General features: G+C 34.3%; 1 protein-coding gene across 1 annotated transcript in view; it reads left to right on the top strand.

Annotated features, from left to right (window-relative positions):
* LOC128997997 (methylthioribose-1-phosphate isomerase) overlaps positions 1-13,657 on the top strand; it is a 32,789-nt gene extending 19,132 nt beyond the window's left edge. Inside the window, exons 3-6 of the mRNA XM_054423898.1 lie at positions 234-442; positions 2,179-2,387; positions 6,079-6,235; positions 7,283-13,657. Of these exons, the coding sequence (XP_054279873.1) occupies positions 234-442; positions 2,179-2,387; positions 6,079-6,235; positions 7,283-7,407 (700 nt within the window). The 3' untranslated portion in view covers positions 7,408-13,657. The remainder of the gene's footprint in view (positions 1-233; positions 443-2,178; positions 2,388-6,078; positions 6,236-7,282) is intronic.
* Positions 13,658-14,328: the final 671 nt, after the last annotated feature.

The following is a 14,328-nucleotide window of genomic DNA, read 5'->3' as shown; positions in this document are numbered from 1 at the left end:
CTCTATTTTTAATATTTGAATCAATTAGTTCTGCAACAATTTAGGATGAATTTACTTAAAATCTCCCTTCTTTTATGACTTCTTTTTACCAACCTGATCGTAAATAAAATGTTATTTTATTCTTTAATTAGAATTGTGGCAGTTCAAGTTTTATAAGTTATTAATAAGGCAGTTAAATTTATTGTTTTAAATAGTAACATTGTGCTAATGTATGGTATTTTGTTGCTTTTAAGATTCATAGAGGCCATAGAAGAAATGCCCAAGAAAGATCTGGCGGATAACAGAGCCATCGGAGAGGCGGGGGCAGACGCCATCTTGGCGCAGCAGACCAACGACGGTCTAGTGCGAGTATTGACACACTGCAACACCGGATCGCTCGCTACATCGGCTTTTGGAACTGCTCTGGGAGTCATACGCTCCCTGCATGCACGTGATAAGATTGGTAAGTTCAATGTCAGAGGAGGGAGAGGTGGTCGTAATGGAGATGATTTAAACCGTAATGGTTTATACTACTTTGCTATGTTAAATGATCCTAGGTTAATACACTACTATAGTTTCAGACTCATTGAGTCCATCTTTAGGTGTAACAAAAACATATAGTCATCCATCCAATTTGGTCAGATCCGTCAAAACCATTGGAAAACAGACATTACACGAAAATGCAACCGAAATGCAAAAAAGAAAACCAGTAAACATTTAAAATACTGGTCGGTACAATCATGACATGCGGTGATGCTGGAAGATGAGTGTATTTTACAGATTTTTACTTTTAATTATTAGAGATATATTTATCATTGTTGTTTTTTTTTAAATTGTTATTAATTGCTCGAGAGATAGCCAAATACTGCATGATACTGATTCAAATCGTTAAAACTGTATAGGTAATATTTAACTAACAATATTTTGAATTGAAGAAAAAGGAGGATAGCAGCTAGCTTACCTTGAAGAAGAGTAGGTAGGCCATAGAGCATAGGCTACAGAAGAGACGCTGTGCACACAATATTTCGTCCCCTGAGGGACTTTTCCAAACCAGAGAAAGTATTAAGAGTTTACAAAATGTCTGCTGAATAGCCTGAAAACAGCCATGAGACATGACAGCAGGGTTTTTTTAGAATTAGTTTATATGATAGAATTTGTTTCTAAATAAGAATGTTACTAGTTTTATAAGATAAATACAAAAATAGCTTTTAGCGATTTTACCACATAGGGAATAAGCTGTTACCATAGGTCCTACGTTTATTCGAACGAGTTCGCAAAACAGCATGATCGGACTATGGTTACAGGGGTTTATGGGGTAAAAACTAGGTTTTTCCATTTTTTACCCTAAAAATACAATTTTGCAATTTCATTTTATAAAACTTTAAAAAAAATTAAGTAGGAAGCATTCTTGATGGTTACGGAGAAAAAAAAAAAACTTTTCTAGTTTGGTATTTTATGGATATATTTTGATTGAATTTGGCAAATTTGTTTATTTAATAATACCAAGCTATCAACATTTCAGCAAAAAAAAACCTCATTACCTTCCCTGTAGCAGCAAATTTAAGTACTCATTCAAATTAATGTCATTTATATAGGAAACAAAGGTGACAATTTTAAGGAAATATTTCTGTGGAAATCCAACCAGGCAAATGGGAATTCTCTTAGTCTGCAGGTTTGCTGTGGCGGGGGTATTTTGTATGGTACTGTAATAATAGTATATTACCTTACTAGCCCAGTAAGTGGTGTTTTACCGTGTGAGCACTACAGCCTCGCGTGGGATTTTCTTTAGAGCTTACCGGGCAACGTACGATACTTTACATCATAATACACAGAATAATTAGTACATTTTAAACGCATAACACAATTTATTTAGGACATAACAAAAATTATAATATTTTTATATTACAGAAAATAAAATAGGCCGTCGCAGTTAGCTGTTTATTTCTAAGTGCACGGTAAAAGCTGCTGTGCACGGTACATAACATAACGTTACTTTTCTGTGTTTAGGCACAGTAAATGTCAACTTTCCAGCCTATCAATACGGATGGAAAAATACCTGTTTCTGTGTAGTATGATGTAATATACATTTTTGAGATCCATTTGCTGGCTTTTTATTGGGTTAACATTTTTTTTTGGGGGGTAACATTACAATAACTTCTGCAAAATAGTCATTTACTGAGCACTAATTGATGTTGACAGAACATGTTTACTGCACCGAGACTCGTCCATACAACCAAGGTGCTCGACTGACCGCGTACGAACTCGTTCATGAGAAGATTCCATCGACCCTGATTTGTGATAGTGCAGTGGCAGCATTGATGCGTACACGTCGCATCTCTGCAGTTGTGGTTGGCGCAGACAGGGTTGCTGCAAATGGTGACACTGCCAACAAGATCGGTACTTACCAGGTACTGAAGTAACAAGCCCTTCATCTCAGTACATGCATTATTGAAATTACTATGGAATTCCAGGGTTCCCACTCAAAAAAAAACCCTCAGTGAAAACCTTAAAACTGTGCATTAGCCGTGAATTAGGTCAACCGTGAAAAAACCTTTATTTAGCCGTGAATTTGTTTTTGAAACCTTAAAACCCCAAATATGTCGCCTGGAGAACACACAAGCGGCGAGTCGAGTGAAACTGAATGAAGTAATATCGAGATTGTTGTGTGTGTGTGTGTGAGACAGAGTGAGAGGGAGAGAGAAAGAGAGAGGTGCTTGGCGGAAGCCCAGCGGTCCCTCCACAACCCCTGGTTTAAGTCAAGAGACTTATTCACCAGGCCGCTTTCCTGATAAATCTTTAGATTCCTCTTCCTGCTGTCAACTTCAATCTATGTCCTTCCAGGCATATTCTGTGCCTAACCAACACCTCTCCCCTCACCTAGTACCCTCTGTACTAGGATCATCAGATTTTTTTTTCAATCTTCTTAATTTGATCTTTCTTTCCTAACACTTTCCATTTCAAATCCCAGCCTGTCTTCCTGCATTTTCAAATTCATGCTTTTTCTTTCCCATCCTTCGGCACATTCTCCCAAACTCCAACGAAGATTCTTAGTTCTAAAGAAGTTGATCGTCTCCCAAGCCCATCTCTTTTGTTGGAGGAATTCCCTCTTGTCGCTTCATCTTCTTCGTAGAATGGACACTTCATCAGTACGTGTTGCGATGTCTTTAGCTCTCCGCAATGAGTGCAACGATAGTCTTCGACAAGGTTGAAGCTTTTCAGCTTGGCATTGAATTTGCCGTGTCCGCTGACGAACTGTGTCGTGTAGTGATCCGCTTCCTAATGCACTTTCTTCCTGAACCTCACATCCGGAACAAATGCAAAGGTTTCGCCTTCCTTCTGTGCTTAACACTCACCGTCTCTGCCAGTCAACGAGTGTTTCTTCTCTTCCTTATGCTATCCTTGATGTCGACACCTTCTCCTTTGTCCCTTCGTCTCTTAATCCTTTCCTCAACCATCAAGTCTAGCGGGATTACCCCGGTAATCACTCAAGCAGCTTCGTGGGATATCGTGCTATAGGCCTTTATCAACCCAACAACAGTTTTCTCTGCAGACTCATGAACTTAGACTTCTCACCTTGTCCACTCATTCGTTGACCCCACATTGGTACAGCACTAACACAGTCGTATAGCATTATTGGCTCAAACGCACCGATGTACAATCTTCTCAAGTTCTCGCATATCATGCCGTTGTTTGCCTTGGCCAGTTAAAGCTCTATTCATAAGGTCAGTTATGGTTCCGTGGATCTTTCCAACCACAAGGATTGCAACATCATCAGCATCAGCGTAACCTAAGGTGAAAACCCCACTTTCATTTAGGGTCCTTATAAGGTCGTCTGCTACCAAATTCCAAAGGAGGGGAGAGATAACCCCACCCTGGGGGCACCTCGAGTAGTTCTTGCCTCGATCATGTCATTATGGAGTGAGAGCCTGATCTTCCTACTGTGAAGCAAGGATTCAATCCATCTACATATGATACCGTGAAATCCTCTAGCTCTCACCGCATTAAGAATTGCTGGGGTGCCAGTGTTATCAAAAGCACCCTGAATATTGAGAAAGGCAACCAGGGCCACTTCACTGCTCTCTAGAGCCTTCTCAATCTTGCTTACAAGTTGGTGCAGCGCGGTCTCGCATGATCTTCCTGAGACCTATGCATGCTGGTTGTTATGAATAGGATTTGTCCTGAGAGCTGTATCCATAATATATCTTGAGACCAACTTTTCTAGGATCTTAAGGAAGAAAGAAGATAGAGAAATAGGTCTAAATGACTTAGGATCATTGTCGTATTAATCGGCTACAAAACCTTACTTGTGTACTGGTTAGAAAAGGCATTACATAAAGTTTTGTCATTAATTTACTAACATTTGTTTGGAGACCGTGAAATTTATAAAAGAGACTGTGAAAACACCATGAATTTTGTTGAAGACAAATAGTGGGAACTCTGAATTCCGCAGTGTTTGGGTTTGTTGAGGAAAAACACAACTGTCAAAATCAATAATACAGTATATACTAAAAATCGAATCAGTATAAAATGATAGTGAATTTAAATTTTTCTAATGATTATAAAATACCCTCTTAGGAGGCTATACCAGGATAAAGTGAATTTTGTAAAAAAATATTTTAAAGTACGGTATAACCCCTTTTAACACCCTGTTAAACTGAAACGTTGGTTAATGAAACCATCATAAGCAGTTCAAACCAATCAAAAGATTAGCAAGCCAATCAGAATTGTTCAATGTGGCGTGGATTAATTAGTATGTCATAAATATGTTAGCCTGGCTTGGTCAAGGGAATATAATGGAGCAGACAAAGACAGAGATCTCATACCTTGATAAAGATTAAGTTCAGAAAACAACAGTCCATTATTTTAACTTTTTAAGAAATGTTTTATGTGTACAGTTGTAGATTTCAAGATTACATTAATTAAAACAATCTAAAAAACTGTTGGAAATTTTGCGATCTTAGTGGCCAAGAATACCATAGTTATTTATATATCATAAGAAACTAGATTTTTATCTGAAAACAATGATGCAAAAAATTTTTATGTTGTCACAAAAACTTAATAAACTACGGTCGTTTGAATTTTATTACTGTAATACCTCTTGTCTGCTTGTCTCTGTCGCCATTACTGTGAATTGACTAACACAAACATGAACGATTGGAAGGATCGTCTAGGGAAGAAGAAGAAACCTAAGATGACAGACATTAAGTTTATACTAAGAGAACAAAGAGGTAGAGGCATTTGTAAATTCAACTGAACTTTAATTATGAACTACCAGTACCGGTACTTAATCAGTTCTTATTTAGATGTGAGGTAGGTAGGTTGGGTGTTATGCGGATATAAATCCAATTTTAAGCTGTTCGAGAAGTTTGGTTGGGTTAGGTTAGGTTAGAATAGTATCATTTTGTTGTTTATTCATTTTATAAAAACTGCCACTACACTATTATCATAATGGGACATAACGGTTACATGGTCAAAACCTAAGCTAAGCCACTCGGTGAAGTGAAGAGAAGAACAAATCAATTCCTTCTTCATTTTTCATAATCCAATCCAGTCCAAATTAAATTTGTCCGACCTAGAGGTGTTTATTAATCTTAATTACATTTTAATTAAGTATTTAATTTAGCCTACTTAAATTAACGTATTTACCTGTCTAATTGTGGGTTGTGACTTCTGAGGGTAATATATTTTCTTTAAAATGGCATGTAATCAATTAATAATTTGACTTAGGCTATTAACTTTGATTTTACAGTGTAAATATTGAAGTGCAAACTCAACGTTCCTATTACAATATTAAAATAAAATTCAAATGATTGTAGTTTATTCAGTTTTTGTGACAGCAGAAAATTTATTGTTTTCAGGTTAAAATATAGTTTCTAATGATATATAAATTACTATGGTACTCTTGGTCACCATAATCGCAACAATTACCAAACTGTTTTTGTAGACTTCTTTGAATTGAAAAATCATTTAAATTCCAAACAATGGTTATCTGAAACAGCCTGGCTCCTTGATTTGAGTTGGCCAGGGTTTTACAGTTAGTAATGATGGGACAGCTATGCAAAAAAATAGGTTAAATTAAATAGGTTTTGATTTGTTTAGATAGCGGTAGTTGCTAACCGACATGGAGTGCCGTTTTACGTAGCTGCACCATTGACAACAATAGACTTCTCAATAGCCAGTGGCAAGCAGATTGTCATTGAAGAGCGCCCTGAGAAGGAAATGACTCATGTAAATGGCATGAGGATAGCTGCTCCAGGTTCGTTTAACAAATTCCTGCCTGTTTATTCAGTAGGCTTTTATATTTTTGTCTTTTCCATACAAACTTGCCATCGAATAACCCAACAGATTTGATTTATTGGCAAATCATAGACATTTTTACAAATTTTCAGAATGTAACTGTAATTTCCACATAACCGAACACCAGTGTGCGCAAGTGACTCTCAGGTCATGTGAGTCAACCAAAACTACACCTGACATCCAAAGTGGTAGTCTGTAGCCCAGTCAGAATCATAACTTTCAATTTTAAGGGGAAAAGTAACTCATGTATTTTTTCAACTACAAAGTGGCCAGAGACCGGGAAATATGTGTGGATTTGTTGCAATTGGAAAAAATAAGGAACTTAATGTGAATTTTTAAATTTCATTGGGAAAACTTGGTTTTAGTACCTTTTAGTCTGTTGTTTTGTTGTGTGGATTTATGAAAAATGTAGAAATGTTTAATATCCAGCGACTTATTGTGTTTATTTGTGTGAACACTCATGAAACATTTCTTAAGTGTATGACTGTAAGTCTGCGGTCACGTCAAGGTCGTGAACATTACCAGTAATTGTGATGAAATCGCCGATTTTTGATCAGACATCTTTGCAAACGCTTAACCTGATCGCGAAGATATACGCTTGGCTTGGCTTGACTCGACATGAGCTTAGCCTGATAATCATTTTTGACCCAAACTGATCCCTCAGGCCAACTGTTGGTCGAACCCTACCAAAAAATGGGGATCCCTTGCATAAAGGTACTCTCGGCAACTGGGAATCACAACCGAATAAGCAAGGTTTGGCTACCTCTACCAGGACCACCACTAGGTTAATGAGTGAATTTGTATACAAGTTATCTGGCCACCCTGAACAAGTTAAATCTATATATTTCAATATTATGGTGATGTAAAAATATATAGAAAGGGAAATTTAAGGGAAATGTATGATTGTTTTAAGTTTTTACTTTTGACTCTTTTTCCTGAAAACCCCCAAACTCATCACTCTTCGGGTCCACATTACACCAAGCTCAATGATTTTCTTTGTTGGCAGGTGTGACTTGCTGGAATCCTGCCTTTGATGTAACCCCAGCGGAACTCATCACCGGAATAGTAACTGAGAAAGGAGTCTTCAGTCCAAGCGATCTCATCGACAAACTCCAGAACTCTGCTGGTTAGCTTCCCCAAGGTGACCAGGAGATGCTGAACTCAGTTTTTATAGTGATCTTCACTGTTGCTTGATGAAGAAGAGGATTCGGGTAAAATAGTCTATTCCACACAACACTTCCCGAATATGTTGATGATTTATGATGGACATGCATTTGCCTTGAAGTAGTCTACATACTTGTATGTTGTCTACTAACATTGACTATGGTTAGCAAAATTATGTGTCTCATAAATGTGGAAGGAATGCACGTAACTCTCGATAGTCAGTTATGTATTGGGTCTACAAGATCATTATTGCTAGATGACTCAGTGCAGGGATACATTTTGTTAATCGTTAGATTGAGTTTATGTAATTCTGCTCAATTAACCTAAAGGATGGTGACATCTAGTTTTTATTCCATTATCAGTTATTTTGTGTTCTAAATAATGATAAGAATGTTTTAAGTAAAATGTGTATATCATTAGGGTTGGGCAAGTATTCTGAGATTTTATTAATTTGAGTGTTAAATCTAAATATTTAGATTAACATTAACAAATTATGTTTGCAGTTCCTACATTCAAGGCAGCAATGTACCAAAAACAAGTATATTCTTTCTGGACACATTATTCAACCTCTATTATACAGGGTGTTTTTTTAACGCACAGGCACAACTCATATACAAGTACTGTGAGACACATTTAAATGACAAAACAACCTTATATTTTGGTATCCCTGTTTTGTTACTTCATTGCCAATCAGCTGATATGCGTTTTTGTAGTTATTTATGAGGCTTAATGTTATTGAAAATTTATTGTAAATAAGACACAACATAGCTTTTCCACAATCTCTATGAGAATAATACTTTGAAAGTCAATCATTGGTTTTATGCCAAGAAAGGTTTGAAATTAAATTTCCAGGTGTGATTCCAGTACCTTATAAATCAGCTATTATTTAAATATACAAATTTATGGAAACCGAATTTGAATTTAGGGAAAACTGAAATCTCTAGATTTAAACAAAATCAAATAAGGAAATGGAAATTCGCTTGGTCTGCAAGTATGCGTTGCCAGGGTATATTTCTTTTACTACAGATTGGGTTTCCTTAAATTTGTACTATTATGGACATGTAAGGGCCCAGAAAATGGCAGTTTTATAGGCTGAAACAGGTTTTGTTCTTTACCCATTACTAACAAAAATATGGTGGCAAATCTTGCTCTCTTTGCATTGATTAAATAAACAGGAATGTGGTTTTAATTTCAAATTATTTTTCAGTCCAGTAGGCAATTAAAAAAAAAATTGTGGATAGTTTGGTTCTATTTAACCAACTTTCAAATTGAACTAGCCTACCTACAGACATATAACCTAAATCATAGCGCTAATGTAAAGAAGATTAAAAATTCAAATAATTTTCAAATAATAATAAGACCCGAAGAATTTGATAAATTATTTGACAACAATTGATCAACACCAAGAAATTGATTTGTCTGGTGCTCTTTAACTTTCATTTCTTTGCACTGACAAACACTATCAGTTGTATGTATATCGCTCAACATCTCTCGTTATTTCATTAATTGATGTAATTCACAACTGATAGTCAGTAACTGACAATTGTTTTTATCCGAATACTTGACCTCCCTTTAATTTTATAAGTTTTGTTTCAAAACCTTATTGTCAAATACTGGCAATGATGTAAGACGTACTTACATATTTAGTCAAATGAAAAGCTCAAATCATATTTTCGTATCTCTCAAATTTACATTTATTTCATATCTCTCGTTTTCATTAATTGATCTAATTCACAACTGATAGTCAGTAACTGACAATTGTTTTTATCCAAATACTTGACCTCCCTTAATTTTTTAAGTTTCATTCCAAAACCTTATTGTCAAATACTGACAATGATGTAAGACGTACTTACATATTTAGTCAAATGAAAAGCTCAAATCCTATTTTCATATCTCTCAAATTGAAATTTATTTCATATCTCTCGTTATATCATTAATTGATGTAATTCACAACTGATAGTCAGTAACTGACAATTGTTTTTATCCACAGAGCATAGAATAAATATAGAGTCGCCACTCCTATACCTACAGATATACCAGTAGTGAAGCCGATTTCCGCCATCTTGGTAGTAGAGTTGGTCTCGGAACTTTGAAAACACGGTGTCATTACCACTGTGTTATTCTATACTACTTTATGAATTAGATGAAGCTAACGCTCCGAGGATACATATAGAACTATCCCCCCTTCGATATTGACCTAAGACTCTGCCCCGCGGGCTTTCAAAGTTCTGAGGTGAGAGTTTTAAAAGTAAATACTGATTGGTGGTTTCCATGGTAACAATATAATGGTTTAAATGTTACAAATGCAGACCGGGCCGGCCGCCATCTTGGTACGAGAAGCCTGCCTCACTCCAGATGGCAAGTGCCGCCTCTATATTTATTCTATGCTCTGTGTTTTTATCCAAATACTTGACCTCCCTTAATTTTTTAAGTTTTATTCCAAAACCTTATTGTCAAATACTGACAATGATGTAAGACGTACTTACATATTTAGTCAAATGAAAAGCTCAAATCATATTTTTAATGTTAAAGAATGGTTAGAATACTGTAGCTGTAAGTAGAAAAGACGCCTGATTTCAGGAAAATTTTGGATACTGATTGTTTTGTACATTTCTTGAATAATGTATTTCTAAAACATAATTTTCACCACGTTTTTATACTATTATGATAGTTACTGTTTATGGATAGAAACTCACAAAGTTGCTAGACTTACACCTAATACATCTTATTTACTGTTAAAAATTAGACTGAATTGCATAACACAATACGTATCTGTCGATATTTTTAAATCGCTATTTAAGAGGTGCTACTTTCATTATTTTTATATTGAAAAATTGAAATAATTAATTCTCATTATTATTACTAAACTTTAAATTTACAAGATATACTTAAAAATTATTTAAACTGATCCCCATAGTCAGGTTTATTGTTTGCTCAAATATAAATTAATACAAAAGAATATCATATTCTATATTCGTGACACCCAACACCGATGAATTCTTGGGTAATGAAATAGGTGATTTTGAGGGAAAATATATTATTTCATTGCTGCTGTCAAGCACAGTTTTTTAGTGAATTTCCCTAGAGGGAAGTAGGTATTACCGTAGGTGGCACGGTAAGACCTAGCTAGACCCGGGACTGATATATTTTTTCTTTTCATTTTGATGTCCCTAGAGAGAGACCAAATTCATTCAAATGTTTATATAAGTATATGTGTGTGAACGTGATAACTTGAAGTAATTTTTGTCTGATTTTTATGAAATTTGGCTTGAAGATGTAGGGTGGGATGAACTCGAATGAGTTCGCAAACCAGCATGATCGGACCATGGGAACGTATGGGGGGTTTTATGGGGGGGGGGAAATAGTTTTTTCTCATTTTTGACTCCTCAAAACACCCAATTTTCCAATTTCTCTTTAAACCATTTTCTAAAGCGCACAACTTCATAATTTATCCATACTATAATCATCCATACTCATTTTTATACCTTCATAACCATATCCATACTGTTTCAATGGATCAAAATTATCAAATATATTCATCTTTAGATGATAATTTGTACTGTGTTTGTTATTTCGTCAGGTATATTGATGATGTCACAAAAAATATTGTAAACAGATGTCTACAAAAACATATTTTTGTAACAGTACAAAAATTGTCTCAAAAAGTGTTTGTAGACATATGGTATATTTTGTCTCTGTGTTCCTTGAAACAAGTGTTATAATGGTATATGCCAGACCATTTCAAAATAGCTGAAACAGATTCTTCTTTACCCATTATAACAACAAAAATACAGGCAGGATCAAAACATCGTAACTAGTGATGGTAAAAACCTGAAATTTTGAATCTCAAAACCAAAACTTAAAAAATCAAATCCCGAATCTTGAATCTCAAAACTGAAACATGAATCTTTTTTAGTTTCCTCTTAAGGTTAAAAAAATACAGGTTACGATAAAATGTTTATTATGCAATCAAAACTAAAAGAGATTGATTCCTGACCCTGACATAATAACATAAATATGTGACTGATAAACATTGAACCCAAATCAACATATTTTTTAAAAACAACCAACCTTAAAATAAATTAAACTCATGACACCACCATAAATATAAATATGAAATTAGTTAGAACATTTATTTTAATGGTCGATATTTCTTTGTGTTTAAAAATTTTGATATGAAACTGAATTGTACGTTCTTCCCGTAATAGTATTTAAGATGCCTTTTGCAGGTCAGAATACAATTCACTTGTTTCATTAAAGTTAATGGTGATCTGTTTGCTCCATTGCTGCCAGCTTGTGTGTAAAAAGTGTTATACAATAATAATGACACAAAAATATGTCAGCAGATTCAGAAATAAAACTGCCAAAATCTTTAATTTCAAAACTTTTGAATCTCGAAACTCGCCATTTGAATCTCGTAACCGAAATCTTTTCAAAGTTTTGATTGTTTTGAGATTTGGTTTTGACATATCACTAATCCTTCTAAAGGAAAATTCAGCTACTTCTCATTAATTTAACTAATGCCTAAAATTTTATCTACTAAACAAATATTGTTTTCAATATGATTATTGTAACTCTACCATTCTACATTGGGTATATTATTCCCTACTTTGTGCTGCAATATTGAAAACAGTTGCATTGTGTACTAAATTCTAGCCCTCCTTCAGATTTTCATTTTACATTTTCAACCATTACATTTTATGAGTACTTGTACAATTGGTTTTCTTGTGATAGTTCACTTTCAAAGTTGTATTTTAATTACATGTACATCCAGGTGTAAATGTATTTTGAGTTTAGTTAATCTAAACAAAAATTATTGTGCCAAGGATTACAAATCCATACTAGCGATTCTTTATTAAAAATATTATTTCATCTTATAAACTGTTCTTGATCCATTGAAAACTTTTTAATCCCGACTGTCATAATGTCTGATGTGAAATTGCAAAGTGCCTCATAAAAAGTAAAGAATATTAAATATTACCATTGACTATATTACTAATCAGTTGTTCTTCATGTAAAACATGTTTTTGTACTATAGTGTATTTCTTGGTTATTGATCTCTATTGGTTATTCTATTTTTTTAATTTTTCAGAGAAAGCTAAGCAAAGCATTAATTTATTTTTGTAAAAGTCCCTCAAAATACTGACGCTGGCGTCTGAACTTTAGTTTGCTCAGTTATTTATTATCTAGCTAACCTATCCCACAAGTTTGTTGGTGTTCATTTGTGTTTTTCAGGGTGACATATTTATATGTTTTCATTGTCGTGGCCATTGTATGTTTTTATAGAGGTTAAAGTTAAAAATATTTGTTGTGCCCTCCTTAATTTGGTTAGTTTTACAAAATGTTTTCACTGTAAGATTTTCCATGATTAAATTGTAGTTCGTAGAACCTCGATAATCCAGCTTAAACGGGCTGCCCGTTGGTAAGATTTAGGAAAAAAACCAGACCATCAGAAGACTATTAGAATTGGAGAATTAGAGTGAGATAGCCATAGTTTGAGAATTGCAGTGATGATCTTTTATTAGCGGCTGGTGAGTGCATGTATGTGAGTTCCGTGTTTCATCCCTACTTCTTGGCCTTTAATTGTGGTGCAGTTCGGCATTGTGCATGATTACTTTCTGTTTTAAGATACCGTAATGGGATCTTAGGAACAGTAATTATTAATGAAATGTAATTTCATACTAAAGTAAGTACAATAGAGAAATGTTCTAAATTGTACTGTGCTTTTATAGGAAATTACATACTTACTATTTCTTTTAAGCTAGGCCAATGATTTTAGGGATGGGATCAAGCCGGACTACTAGAGGGTCTGGATTATTGAAGTTCTACTGTACTTCCTTAAGTTTATAAATTATGTAAAATTCGTTTTGATTAAGTTAATTTGCCTATCTTTTTGACGAGTTTATTAAGAGCTTATCATAAGGTTTCATATTGTTACCATCTCCAATTTTATTTAGCTCTCAATGTATTCTTCTAAATAAAAAGACAAAACTAGTTGAAACCTATTGACTTATAAAAATTGTTGTTTACGATTGAACTAATAATAAAGCGTTAGTCAATTATTAAATATCTATGATATTATAGGCTTCTTATTAACTTTATATTACTGTGTTCATATTACAAATTTTACTATATTTTATATATCAGATATATTATTACTTGGTGTATGCAGTATACACTGTACTGTTGTCTCTCAATATAAATGCTTTACATACAATGTGTCTGTTTTACCCCTGTTATTTGTATCACAAATCTCATGTTTTTTAAATATAAAAAAATCAATCATTTTACAATGGATTGAACTAGAAATTCTATTCCTATGATACAGTTCCAGCCCTTTTTTGAATGAAAATGAATGCAATTGAACTAATTCATGAAAGAGAGTAAAAAATACAGATCTCTGAAAAAAATTAACTGATAGATTTAACTATAGCATCTATTGTGTGACATAAACTATTACTGTACAAAAAACTAAGGGTGGAAAATGTGAAAATAGAATTTTAGATAGAAAAAAACTCAGCGCTGGCTCATTCACCTGTTAATGATGTGGAAGGTCTACTATACACTGAAAACAGACCTGCTGGCATAGTATATTCATTGTTGTAGCCCCGGAACTGTAATATATAAAATATTTGGTTCAATACCTTTATCAGTTCCAAATGTAACCTTCGTCAACGTGTTACATGTTTCGGCGAGCTGCCATTGTCAAACACTTCAATACACTCCGAGAACAGACACACAAAAATCAACTTTTGCCAAACACCTTATTGGCTGTAGTCACGATATGAATGACATTAACACCGGTCTGCAAATACTACATTACTGTCAAAAGGGAAATAAAATGGACGTCTTGGAGGAGTTTGAAATATACAAATCAATAAAACATCT

This window comes from Macrosteles quadrilineatus, unplaced genomic scaffold, assembly GCF_028750875.1.
Source record: "Macrosteles quadrilineatus isolate MER2022 unplaced genomic scaffold, UCM_ALF_1.0 Scaffold_7__1_contigs__length_78375512, whole genome shotgun sequence".
NCBI classification, from domain to species: domain Eukaryota; kingdom Metazoa; phylum Arthropoda; class Insecta; order Hemiptera; family Cicadellidae; genus Macrosteles; species Macrosteles quadrilineatus.
The sequence above is the reverse complement of the archived record's forward strand: the minus strand, read 5'-3'. Positions and strand labels throughout refer to the sequence as shown.